Source organism: Ambystoma mexicanum, chromosome 6p, assembly GCF_040938575.1.
Source record: "Ambystoma mexicanum isolate Mex_15411 chromosome 6p, UKY_AmexF1_1, whole genome shotgun sequence".
NCBI lineage: Eukaryota > Metazoa > Chordata > Amphibia > Caudata > Ambystomatidae > Ambystoma > Ambystoma mexicanum.
The window spans coordinates 1,081,867,553-1,081,881,111 of NC_090935.1; the positions used below are offsets into that span (position 1 = coordinate 1,081,867,553).

The window sequence follows — 13,559 nt, forward strand, 5'->3', positions numbered from 1 at the left end:
ATAATGCTCTCACCCGTAGGTTCTGACCGAGGGAATCCACAACTGGACTGGCTGACTGGCATGGGAATACAACCAGAGACTACCAATGTAGTAAATAACCTAGGAATACTAATGGACAAAGGACTATCCCTGCAACCGCAAGTCAAAGCAATCACCAAAAAAAAAGAAAAAAAAAAATCTTCTTCCTCCTAAAACTACTCAGAAGATTACTCCCCTACTTCTCCTTCCCCCCACAATCATATCCCCGATATTTACAAGAATCGACTACGCAAACAGCCTCTACCTAGGAATGACAAAGACTCACCAAGAAATTCCAGAGTACAAAATACATCAGCCAGGATCCTATTGAGACTAGATTGAAAGACCACATTACTCCAGCATTGAAAACCCTACACCGGTTACCTGTAAAAAAAAAAAAATGCATCAAATTCAAAGCACTTTGCATCGCAAACAAAGCCTTGCACAGACAAAGAGCTGAATTCCTCCTAGACAAGATTAGCCGGTATCACCCAGGAAGGGTGATTCCACAAAAACCAACAAATAGAGGCAAAACAATGCAAAAAAAGGAAATTCAGCAGGACAGCGTTTCCCGTCGAATTGCTAACATCTGGAACACCATGCCCAAAGAAATTAGAACTGCAGAAGACCATACCACCTTCAGGAAATGACTCAAAACCTGGCTATTGAACAGACAATGACAACCTCAGCAACAATAACACCACAGACAAACAACTAGAGAGGAGACGAGATGGGCCAAAGAACCACAACCAAGAACCTGGCTAGATGCTGTCAAGTGACGCCCAAAGAGGCGCGCCAGAGGCTCCAACAAACCGACCAACTCACTAACCCATTGCCCCCTTCCTGCTCCTCCAACATAACTGACACCACTACACCAGACCTTGGGCTAGCCATACTACACATAAACCAAGCATCAATTCTATGTTCACACCCAGCATCTCTAGATGCTGAAGCACACCTAGAGTGAACCACCCTACATAGTCCATAAACCCATCAACAGTGCAATTACACATCAAGACGCCAGGTAATCGTACATCTAAGGCTACCAGTGTCTCTGTATCCCTTATGGACAGTATCTAACCAGTGCACACAACCAAACCCACCACAACCCCCACACAACACACTAACACCAATGCAATACACTACCACAAACCCGAGGCACTGAATCTTACCCATACGGTCACAAAACACAGGGCCTCGTCCACGAACTCCCATATGCAAAAGAATTCTCCGAGATGTCAGTTCCTGCATGTTCTGAACCTATCCTCTCACACTGTCTCCCCCCCCCCACCTCTCTTGCAGAGCCATGCAAGTGCCTGGAAACTGCCCCTGGGTGGTAGAGGTGCGCTGTAAAAATCAACATAACACAACATTACCGAAAACAAAATGAGTAAAATTATCCACTTACTTTTAAAGAACATGTAGAACGCCAGAAACGTAATGTTGCACCCCAGATTCATCGATTAGGTTTAAGTGCAATATACTATAAAAATAACTGTCAGGAAATGGACTACGGCACAGTAATCATTTTCAAACTTAAAGTACAAGGAAAGGGAGCAAATTAAGGCTATATTTCTGCTGTTTAACGAATATGCTTGGTTATTTTCTATGTGAAAACCACATCGATTTGCAGATATTTAATGTGTAAAAAAACAAATACTATGCAATCTTACCTTCAAAAGCTTAATGCAGGCTGCCAGGTACTTCTTGACATCGCTGTCACTGCCAGCCAGAAGCTTGAGCGAGAGGTGGGTAAGGTGCTTGAAGGGATTTGTTTCAATTACATTCAAAGTTGGGGATGTGCAGTCGAGGGCACTAGAAGAGGTAATAAGCTGCAGTAAAAACCTGCAATAAAAAAAAAACATATCAGATTTACAGTGATGAAATAAAACATTTAAAGATGCATTCTTGACACCTATTTGATTATTCCTCAACTCTAATGACTCAAATGCCCTAACCCAAATGTCCAATACTACATTGACAGCCATTTGAGTGCACAAGACAGAAATAGACAAAGCAGTACTACCCAGGAATAAATTAACAACTGTTTCGCCAAATCTCCACGAAATACATATTTACGTTCACTTGTTAAGATCACACGCGGAATTTCTTGGCACTAGATGGGAATGTTATCGTGCATCATGAGAGGTCATTTACATTGGTTGGTGCATTTTTATCTTGTTTTTTTTTTGTAGGACTATTCATGTGGATGACGTTGAGGAGATGGTGTTGTACAGCCGAATGACTATTGGGTGGTATGGATGATTGAGCAGTGTTTTGGGGAAGAGTGGTCTAGTTTAGAAAGTATGGGATTTGAGGGCTGTTGTGAACTGGAAGACACTGGGTTTGGCACTGATTGGTAAAGGGAGTATGGTCTGCATCTTGGAGCCATAAAAGTTAAGCGTGGAGTTAAATCTGTTTCAGAATATTCAAAATATGAAGATTATGGGCATTTAAAAAGATAAAAGTAGTTGCAAAACCTATTGTTGTTTTGCTCCCATTGGGCTATATATTGGCAATATTTTGTCCATGTTCGGTCAGCTGTAGCTTAAATACAGAAGATGGGGGGCATACTGAAAGACCCCCCCCCAATAGTTAATTGAAAAAGAAAAGTTTGTGTACTATAGAGCTGCAAGCTGCCTTGTCCCAATGTCCTTATGTACTCAACTATATTCCGAGCCCCTGGTTAGCTCCAATAGTAGGTTATGTTATGTTATTGCGATTTATACCACGCACCTAGGCACTCTGGTGGATCTGAAAAAAGAGGGCTGGGAGGACTTAGTGGAATAGAGAGGGCAAGTGCGAAAGAGCTTTCATGTTCTGTTGGTAGTTTCAGCCCGGAGAAACCAGTCACTGTGTGTTGAGTTTGTTTTTAGTTGGTAAGGCTTAGGTGGTGTTTGTATGAGTGTGTATGGGATCATTTGTGTGTGTGCAATTGGTTTTGTTTTCTGTAGTGTGTTGTGTTTAGTTGGGTTTGGTTAGTGTGTGCGTTTTGTCTTGGCTGTAGGTCTCTGCTGCGGTAGAGGCTTGTGTGTGTTTCGTTTGGCGTTTTATGGCGAGTATGCATGATATTGGAAAGAGTTTAGTAGGGTTAGTAGTCTGTGCCACTGTGTGCAGTGGTTATATTGGACTGGCAGGGTTCATATTCTTCTGTGGTAATTTGTGTTAAAATGCTTTAATTCTTTGGGGCATTCATGGTCCCGTTCATTAGGGTTTTGGTTGTTCCTCTTGTGTTGGCTGTTTCTTTTCGATGGGGTTTCTGGTTTAGCTCTGACTTAAAGAGACCATTTTTTAAAGCAATTATCTGAATTTAAGGTGCTCTTCTGTTTGTATTTCCTTTGGGCATGTTTGGAAAGCTTTGCCGAGAATGCTGATGCACCAAATTTCTGCTTTGAGTATTGTTTTAGTTTGAGGCGAATGTCGTTACTCGACCTTCGTGTTAGATTTGTAGTTGGAGATTTTTCCCTGTACAAATTCCACCCCCTGGCCATGTATTGCTCTGTGGTTTAGACAGTGTTTTGAAGACAATACTTTTTGTTGACTGGTAGCAAATGCAGGGTTCTCAGTGCTGGTGTGATGTGTTTTTTTTATTAAAAAACAATTTTTTTAGCATTTATATAGCGCTACGAACCCTCGGGTATCTGAGCACTGCTCATTATTACCCACGGTGTGTGGTGCTCATTTATCGCCCTCGGAAGGATGAAACGCTGAGTTTGGCCCTGCCAGGATTCGAACCTGCGTCAGCAGGCTCTGCACGGATGTCAAAGCGAGCACTCCTACTCGCTGTGCTCTCAGTGAGTAATCTTGCTCCTGCGTTCTGTATTTGCAGTAGTTTTTTGGTAAGGTAGTCCAGCATTCCGAGACAGATGCTGTTGGTGTAGTCTATTCTTGACATGACGAGGGAGATGATTTGGAAAGGATAAGAAAGCTAGTATCCACTTGATTGTGTGTAGGTGGAAGAAGCACTTATTTACTACTTTGTTTACCTGCAGTTCGAGTGTTATGTCGTCCATTAATATTCCAAGGTTTTAACAACTTTGGAAGGAGTCTTTGTTGGTGTTTAGATCATCACACATAGTCATGCCGTTTCCATTCCTCTCATGGGTGTGAAACTGTCTTGTGCCCAGTCTAGTATCCAATTTGTTTCTACATGTTCTATGATTTGTTCATACACTTCCCTTTCTAGGTATTTTTCTGAGTACAGGATGTTTGAAAGTGGTTGGTAATTGGTTAGGTCTTCTTCGTGTTCAAGCAGCCTTTAAGGAATGGCTTCATGTATGCCCATTGGAAGGCTTGTTGCACATTTCCTTTTGCTAGTCAATGGTTGAAGAGGTTGCAGAAGTATTCTGCAAGTGTGTTTTGGGTGAGGATTGTCTTGTACATGTCTGGGGGGCAAGGATCTGCTGGCGAGCCACCTCTATTGCTTTTGTTCACTAGACTCATGAATATTTCTGTCAAAAATTGGTGTGGAGTTGTTTAGTCTTGTAATTGGTTCCAGCACTGGCTGGTTAGGGAGTTGTTGGTGTTTTTGAGCATGCTCTTGTTAACTCGCTGGATGTTTGTGATTTTGTTTTTGAAGTGGTCAGCAAAGCCATAACAAAGTTTGTGTGTATGTATTGTTGCAGGCAGTTGGGTTTCTTAGCATGTTTATGATGTTTCTAGGTGCTGCTTGTAATTTTCTTTTATGTATTTCGGCTTTCTATAGACAAATCGGTCTTTGGTATGTGATTTATTTTAGTCGTTTTTCGTCCATTCTTGTTCTAGTGTCCTGTTTGTTTTCTTTAGGGCTCTGAGGTGGAATATGAACCATCACACAATTCTTGTCTTTAGTGAGGGGTTGAATGTTTTGTGGTGGTGGTGGTGCCATCTTTAGGTGATGTATGTATGTATGGAACAGCAAGACCTCCTCCTCTCTTTTTCCTTCTCTGTTGGCTTATTTCAATTTGTTCGGTATGGATTCATCTGCAAATACCTTAAAGTTTTGAGTTAGCCAGGTTTCAGGGAGGAATAGGATTTATGTTGCTTCATCACCTAGGAGTCATCACTTTCAACAAATAAACGGGTGAGTAACATTAGGTTGACATAAAATTTGAGCGGAAATAAAGTGTTGCTTAAAGGTCTCAAAGGTTTTCTCAGCATCTTGTGACCGTATAAACAAAGTATTCTTCTTCAGCAGTCTTATCAAGGGAAGAGATACAGCGGCATATTCAGGGATGGTCCAAATTATAGTTTGTGATAAAACAAGGCATTTTTTATGTTAAACAACCAATCTTTAATGCGATTTTGTCACTGGGCCAATATGACCCCCAGGTCTTTTTCAAGGCAGGAGAGTTAAACTTATCACGGAACAACACATTTGAGCATCATAACATTTTCTGGTTTACTTTCTATCAGACAATGCAAGTTATTTCATTATACAGTTTTCGGAAATTAAGGGGAGCTGGGAGCTATTTAGCTCCATTGTAGCCTAGAAGAGTCTGGTTAGCTTGACAGCAACAGGTATCAGGGGCTACATTTGGCTACCAGGGCCAACTGATAGAGCACAAACACACCTATGTAATTTTAATTTTGTATGTTTGAGAAATTCAATAAACATTAGGACACATCTATACAAAATTTAAAGTATATTTGTATTTTATTTATTTATATAGCGTACCAGGCCCAAAGGCATCCGGGCGCATCACTTAGGTTACAACAAAGTATAACCATAGCAGAGCAGGAAAATTAGCAGTACAGGCAATAATAGAGCATATACAGAATTATATACAGTTTAGGGGTCAAATAATGAACAAAATGATATGTTTGCATAGGATGTGGAAGATAGATATTGCAAACTCTCTGTAGTAGCTCCCTGCCCCTCTGTGGTATCTCCTGGTCACTGGTTAATGCTGGATACCTAGGAGCTCCTGCTTATCCCATCTTAATTTTGATCCCTGTTTATATATATATATATATATATATATATATATATATATATATATATATATATTATACATTACTCACCGTAATCGTATTTCTGATGCTTGTATCTGCTTAGATTCACATGCTGTGCATAGGCCATCTAGTGGAAGCTGCAGAGTATTACAGTTTGTTTTTCGAAACTCGAAAATGGGCGTCGACACAGGGCGTGCCAGTAATACTATCCCTAGTGTGACGTCCACTGTACCCAAGATCCATCACGCGTCTAGGATCCTCAGATTGTATTTTTTCTGACATGAGGTAGCATGAGGAGTAGTGTGAGTACAGATAATCCAAGCAGATAGACAGAAAGTAAGACTACAAGCAATCATGCGCCTTCTCTCGGAGGGGAGGAAGGGTGGGTCGCATGTGAATCTAAGCAGATACAAGCATCAGAAATACGATTACGGTGAGTAATGTATCCCTTCTGAGGCTTGTGGAATCTGCTTAGATCACATGCTGTGCATAGATTAGCGAGCAGTACCAGAAGAAGGAGGTGGGATGTGAGAAGGGTCATGAGCAAATAAGTGTTTTAGAACCGCTTGTCCCACTTGTGCATCTGCCTTGGAATGGGTGTCAATGCAGTAATGCTGAGTAAAAGTGTGAATAGAGCTCCAAGTAGCTGCTTTGCAAATGGTGTCAAGGGGTACATTTGCAATGAAAGCCAGAGTGGCCCCAATGCCTCTAGTAGAGTGGGCCCTTGGCGTAAAAGGCAGAATCTTTTCAGAGAGTGAGTAACACAGCTGGATACAGTTAATCTACTTCGAGATGGCACCTTTAGAGACGCGACCCCCCTCTCTGCCTGTAGCTATGGAGACAAACAGTTGATCTGTTTTCCTTAGCGGTCTGGTTTTATTTACATAGTAGAGGACCGCCCTATGCACATCTAGGGTGTGTAGTTTCACCTCAGCCGAGCTTTGCGGGTTCTGGAAGAAAGCCGGAAGCTCGATGGACTGGTTTACATGGAATTTTGATATACATTTAGGCGAGAACCTAGGGTGTGTGCGTAAAACCAGTTTGTCTTTATGGATAGTAAAGAAGGGATCCTGCACTGACAGAGCATGAATTTCACTGACCCTTCTTATAGAAGTAATAGCTACTAAGAAGGCCGTTTTATAAGTCAGGTGTTTGAGACTGCTTTTATGCATGGGTTCGAAAGGGGGCCCATGAGCTTGGCTAGCACCATATTAAGGTCCCACCCTGGTGGTGGGTTTGAAATAGGAGGGTGAAGTCTCTTTACTCCTTCCATGAAGGCTTTAACTACTGGTACTTTCCACCACGAAACCTTGCTATGGGAAGTGGTGTAAGCCGAGAGGGCTGCCAGGTGTACTTTCAGTGAGTTAAAAACCAATCCTGCATCTAGCAGGTGGAGCATGTATGTAACAATAGTGGAAGGAGTGCAATCAACTGGGTTGATTTGTCTACTCTGGCACCAGATAACAAACCTCTTCCACTTGTCAAAGTAACAGTGCCTTGTGTTTGGTTTCCTAGATTCCTTTAGGATGTCCATACACCTCTGTGGTAAATTGAGGTGTCCAAACTCTATGACCTCAGGAGCCATGCTGCCAGGTTCATTGAGTTGGGTTGCTGGTGCACTGTTTGACCTTGGTGCTGGGACAGTATATTGTAGCAGGCTGGAAGTTTGATGGGCTCGCACACCGCCATCCTGCGTTGGTGTGGGAACCATGGTTGTCTTGCCCACATGGGAGCAACTAGGACGAGCGTCATCGACTCCCTGTTCATCTTGTTCACCACCTTCCTGATGAGGAGTGGAAAAGCGTACGCAAACATCCCTGACCAGCTCATCCACAGGGCGTTCCCCTGGGAGTCTGGTTGGGGGAACCTGGATGCAAATCCTGGGCATTGTCTGTTTTCGCTTGTGGCGAATAAGTCTATAGTGGGGAAACCCCACTGAGAGAAGAGATCTTCTACGACCACTCTGTGAAGAACCCATTCATGTTCCTCATGGAGGGAGTCTCTCCTCAGAGCATCCGCTAGGGAATTGAGCTCCCTTGGAACATGTTGTGATGACAGGAAGATGTTCCGTCTGAGTGCCCATATCCAGATTTTCTGGGCAAGCTTGGACAGATTTGGCGAGCGAGTCCCTCCTTGCTTGTTCAGGTAGAACATGGCTGTAGTGCTGTCCGTCCGGATTTGCACTGACAGGTTTAGTAGGTGGGGCTTGAACGCCTGAAGCGCTCTGAATACTGCCAGAAGCTCTAGCAGGTTGATGTGGTTCTTGGCCACTGAGCGAGACCAGAGACCCTGAGCTGTGTGGTGGAGATGGTGAGCTCCCCACCCCGTCAGACATGCATCGGTAGTGACTACTGCCTGTACTTCGGGATCGTAAAAGGGTTTCCCCTGTGCGAGATTCTCTCTTGTCCACCAGTGAAGGCTTTGTACCAGTGTTGGCGAAACGACCACTAGATCGTCCCACTGACCACTTGCCTGAGACCACTGTTTCGCCAACCATTCTTGCATGGGACGCATGCGCAGGCGCACGTGGGGGACCAGGTAAATGCATGACGCCATCATGCCCAGTAAACGCATTGCTTTGCGTATCGTTATTTGTTGACCGGACTGATAATGCGGAATTTGCAGTAGTATATTCCGAATTCTTTCTTCTGAAGGAAAGGTCAACCCCTCCTGGGTATCTAGGATTGCTCCTTAGAATTGTTTTGAGGTGCTTGGCACCAGGCTTGACTTCTTCTCGTTGATTGAGAAGTCTAACTCGTGGAGAAGGTCAATAGTCCTTTGAATGTTTGTCCTGCAAATTCCTGGGGGTTTCCCCCGTTATGAGCGAGTCATCCAGATAAGGGTACACTGGGATTGCCTGCCTGCGTAGGTGTGCAGCCACCACCGCCAGTACCTTGGTGAATACTCTTGGTGCAGAAGCTATCCCGAAGGGCAGTACCTTGAATTGGTAGTGCCGACTGTCCACCTTGAAGCGCAAGTACTTTCTGTGCGCTGGGAACATGGAAATATGAAAATAAGCATCTTTCAAATCCAAGGTTGCCATGTAATCCCCCTTTTTTAGGAGGGGGATTACCTCTTGTAGCGTGGTCATACGAAATTTTTGGGGCTTGACATACTTGTTGGCAGGCCGTAAGTCCAATACTGGGCGCATTGTCAAGTCTTTCTTTGGCACAAGGAAGTAAGTTGAATAAATACCCTTGTTTACCTGGTGTCCCGGGACGAGTTCTATCGCATCATTTTGTAGAAGAATGGCGATCTCCTCGAGGAGAATCTTCTGATGTTCTAAGGAGTGTACTCTTTGTCGTGGAGGATGGTTCCGGGGACGCTGCAGTAGCTCTATATAATATCCCATGGATACTGTTGACAGCACCCATCTGTCTGATGTGATCCCTTCCCAAGCCTGGGTGAAGTTTGAAATGCGTCCCCCTACTGGGGTTGCGTGAGAAGGGACCCTGAACTGAGCGTCACTGCTTTGGTGGAGGCGTGCCGCCTCCCTTGCTGGGGCTGCCTCTGCCTTTACCACGACCTCTCCTATTACCTCTACCGTAACCCTGGGTAGACTGTTGGTTGTTGTTCCACTGTGTACCCTGCCCTTGGGAATAGTTAGATCCTCTCTGGGAATTTTGGCCGCGTGGGCGACGAAAATTACTATTCCCTCTCTGGTTAGGGGGTTTATTGGTTAACTGACCAAGGGATTTGAGTGTCTCGTATTCGTCCTTGGCATTTTTCAGTGCGTCTTCAACCGCCTTACCAAACAACAGATTGGCTTCCACCAGTTTGTCTAACAATGATGCCTGTGTTTCTGCCTTGAAACCAGACTGCCGTAACCACGCATGTCTCTTGATAACAGTACCTTCTGCTATCAATCTGCCTGCGTTGTCCACGGCGTCGAAGGTTGCTTTCAAAATGCAACCAGACACGGCTCTACCCTCTGCGGAAATCTGAGCTAATTGGCCCTTTAACGGTTCAGGAGCAGAGGCTATGAGAGCCGCGACTTCTTCCCACTGATGGCAGTTGTAGCTGGCCAACATGGTGGTGGAGTTAGCAATCCTTGCTTGATAGGCGGACATTGAGGCTACCTTCCTGCCGAAACCGTATAGTTTTTTGCTCTGCTTGTCGGGAGGAGCTTCTGACGAAGACAAGGGTGTCCCAGCCCTCTTACGAGTGTTGGTGACAACTAGGGAATCTGGCTTCAGATGTCCTCTTATATAGAGAGGGTCGGACTGAGCTGCCCTGAAAAGTTTTTCAACCCTGGGATTGACTGCTCTGGTGAGGTTTGGGTTCACCAGGGACAGATCTATTCTCCGCTGAATGGATTTAAGGATAGGGATGGTCTGGGCAACAGGCCTCCTTTCTCCCACTAACTCTTCTGCGAAGTCCCTTTCCTCCTGTACACCGTGGGTGTCAATGTGGAAATGTTCTGCTGCGCGAGCGAGAACCTCATTTAGGAGGGGTTGGTTATCGACCGGGGAGTCGGTAACCGGGGCTTCGTTCTCTACCGGGGAATCTACTCTGTATGTTTCCGGGTCATCCTCTTCTTCCTCCTGGTCCTCATCATCCCCATAGTAGGCCGTCCCGGTTTGCTCTTCTATCAACCCAAAATCTTAGTCTTCACAAAAAGAAGCCTCTTCTTGATACCGTGAGTATGGTCTTGCGTAAGGTTGTACCTCGAAGGGTTCGGACCTCATTGGAGTTTCAAACCGGACCTTCTTACTCGGGGGGGATAGGATCAGTAGAGCCTGAGGGTGTGGCCCCTTGTGGATCATACGAGAGGAAATGTTCTGGATTTTTATCATAAAAATCAGCCAAAGAAGACATTCTTGACATGACCCTATCTATGTCTTCACTGGACCATTTTTTGGAACTGGGAATGACTCTCTCAGCAAGTCTATGGGATTTATCTTGAGTAGCTTTGCTGGTTGTGGACCTATCAGCAGACCTGGGCTTGTCGGTCTGTTTAGGGGGGGTGGAGTGTTTCACAGGTGTGTAAGAATGTACAGGTAGTTTCTTCTGCTGTTTTCCCCCCTCCCCGTGCGTAGAAAAATGTTTTCCCTGTCCCTTAGTGGCTCCGGAGTTTTTCGACCCCTGGCGTCGAGGATCGGGAGAAGTGTCCCTGTCCTTCGAGCGTGGGGCCTCGCTGGCTTTAATTGCGGGCTCCGACTCCTGGAGCGCGGCCTGGGGGTGGAAGTCGTCTTCGTCTTCCGACGATCGAACTTCTGTTAGCCTAGGGAGCGAGGCACTCTTGGCAAGAGTGGATGATTGCCTGGAGTCATGCGGCGATCTTGATCGAGAGCGCCCAGAGGACACCGAATTGGACCGTTCTGTCTGTGCCTCTCTCCGAGAACTCGACGTCGTCGAGTCTCGGTTGGACTTAGTGTGTTTAGTGTGTGTAGTATGTGAAGCGTTTGTGTCGCCGGGGGTCTTCCCCATAGCCGCCCTGCCGGACAACCTTCCGAGGTCGGGGACCTGTGCTCAGCTGTCTTTCGACGCCGTGATACCCTCGCCGTCCGAAAGTACGGCGTTGCTGCCATCGCTGAAGGCGCCCTCCGCTGCCATGGCCGCCTGCCTGGCGTGGTGGGCCCAACGCTTCGTCGAACGGTCCTTAAGTGTCTTAGGTTTAAACCTACTACAGGCTCTGCAGTTTGCTTCGGGGTGGTCCCTCGGCAAGCAGAGATTGCACGTGGCGTGCCTGTCGACCCAAGGGTATTTGCGATTGCACTTGGGGCAGAATTGAAAAGGGGTACCCTCCATACGCACCTTGAGGCAGCGGGCTGTTAAGTGTAGGAAATGTATAAGGTGTACCTATATCTTGGGTACAGTGGACGTCACACTAGGGATAGTATTACTGGCACGCCCTGTGTCGACGCCCATTTTCGAGTTTCGAAAAACAAACTGTAATACTCCGCAGCTTCCACTAGATGTTGGCCTATGCACAGCATGTGATCTAAGCAGATTCCACAAGCCTCAGAAATATATATATTTATTACACACACATGCTTTGTTAGGAAATCCTATTTCTCAATTTGTTTGGTTAACAACTCTTCAATCACTTTTTTTTAATCAAAATCTTATGGCGTTTGACGGCATACTACAGCAGTAATTATAATTCAATCTATAAAAAACCAGACTTCTTTGATAAATGTATTTCTGTATAGTGGTGTCCCCATAACCTACTCTTTCTGACGCTCGCAGTTTCCTTTGATAATGTATGCAGATGCTCATTAGTTCAAATTATTGGATATTGTTCATCCTAGCTAAAGAGTTGGCATGCCTCATGAGCACAAGCCCACTCGTTTGCTAATGTCCACAAAGGATGAAAGATCTGGAACTAACATTTTGGGGAAGTGGCCTTGTAGTACTTTTTGGAGAAAGTCCCATTTAAATGGGCATTCTGTTTTGATTAAACCCGACTGACATTTATGAGCTTCTATTTTCAGTCATCGGGCCTCATTACGAGTTTGGAGGTAGCCATGCAGTTTTTAGCGGCATGGCTACCTCCAAAGTCGGGTCCGGATCCCGCAAAAGGGGACTTACCGGGCCATTCCGACGTTGGAGGGCCCGGTAATTACCTTTTGTGGGACCCGGACCCGGTACATCCCCATTCCAATTTGAGCCCCCATAGGGCTCAATGGGAATGGGGAGGATACCAACAACGGGCCCGTTAATGACGGGCCCGTTGTTAGCATCCTGGTCTGCTAGCGGGTCCCGCTCTGCAAGTCTGGTCTGGCCAGGCCTCCAGAGCGGGACCCACTGCAGAACTCGTAATGTTCTGGCCCGAATGAACAGTGCCGGTCCCTTACTGGCACCGTTCATTCCGTGGCTGCCACGGTCGTAATGAGGTCCATTGACACTACAAAGTGGGTGCTCCTTTTTAGTATTAGCTATAAAGTGGCCCTTAAGCGCCATTTATGAGTCAAAGCTATTGAAAGGGTACACAGATTGGAGGATTATGGGATGTGAGGAGGAGCGTGCATCTTGTGAGTGTTTGGTCATTTACTGACCCATGGCCATGTTGATCCGTATGGCCACTCTCACCCAATACCTGCCCCAAACACCGGATCCTCCTGAGGTCTTTGAGCTAGCTCTATTAAGGAGCAAGGTCAAACTTTGGGATGTACACGGCCTGCCAGTGTTATTTCAAAGCAGTCTTTTGAAAGTTAATGACTTAATTTCACCTGTAAGAAAAATAGCTTAACCAAATGGGTCTTCAGCTTCTTTCTTTCAAGGAAATGTGTGTTCTCGAATCTGCTCTTTACACTGAAGTCCTGTTAAAACAAGCATTGGCAACACCAAAATGTTGGCTTGTGTATATCTATCGGAAAGCCATTTATTAGGCACTGCTAGCATATGCCCCGGTAATCGGTATAGCTATTGCTATCTTAAGATCAGGTACTACCATTATGGTAGTGCCTGGCAAATATCTACCCCATACCTACACAAAAGTCAAAAAACCTTTGGCTTTGTCAATGCTTGCTTGACTCTGGGGTGATATTCCACAAATAAAGGCTAGTGGCATGGGGTAGAGGCATGTTTGGTTGCCATTGGAAAAGCATGCTCATCATTCAATTTGGGGAAGAGACCTCCAATACGATAGAACAAATCAATCG

The 13,559-nt window shown here is 45.4% G+C and overlaps 1 protein-coding gene across 1 annotated transcript in view; it reads right to left on the bottom strand.

Moving 5' to 3' along the window:
- Positions 1-13,559, bottom strand: part of LOC138510186 (spindle assembly abnormal protein 6 homolog) — a 366,238-nt gene that overhangs the window by 191,507 nt on the left and 161,172 nt on the right. The window contains exon 5 of the mRNA XM_069625671.1: positions 1,692-1,863. Coding sequence (XP_069481772.1) covers positions 1,692-1,863 — 172 coding nt within the window. The remainder of the gene's footprint in view (positions 1-1,691; positions 1,864-13,559) is intronic.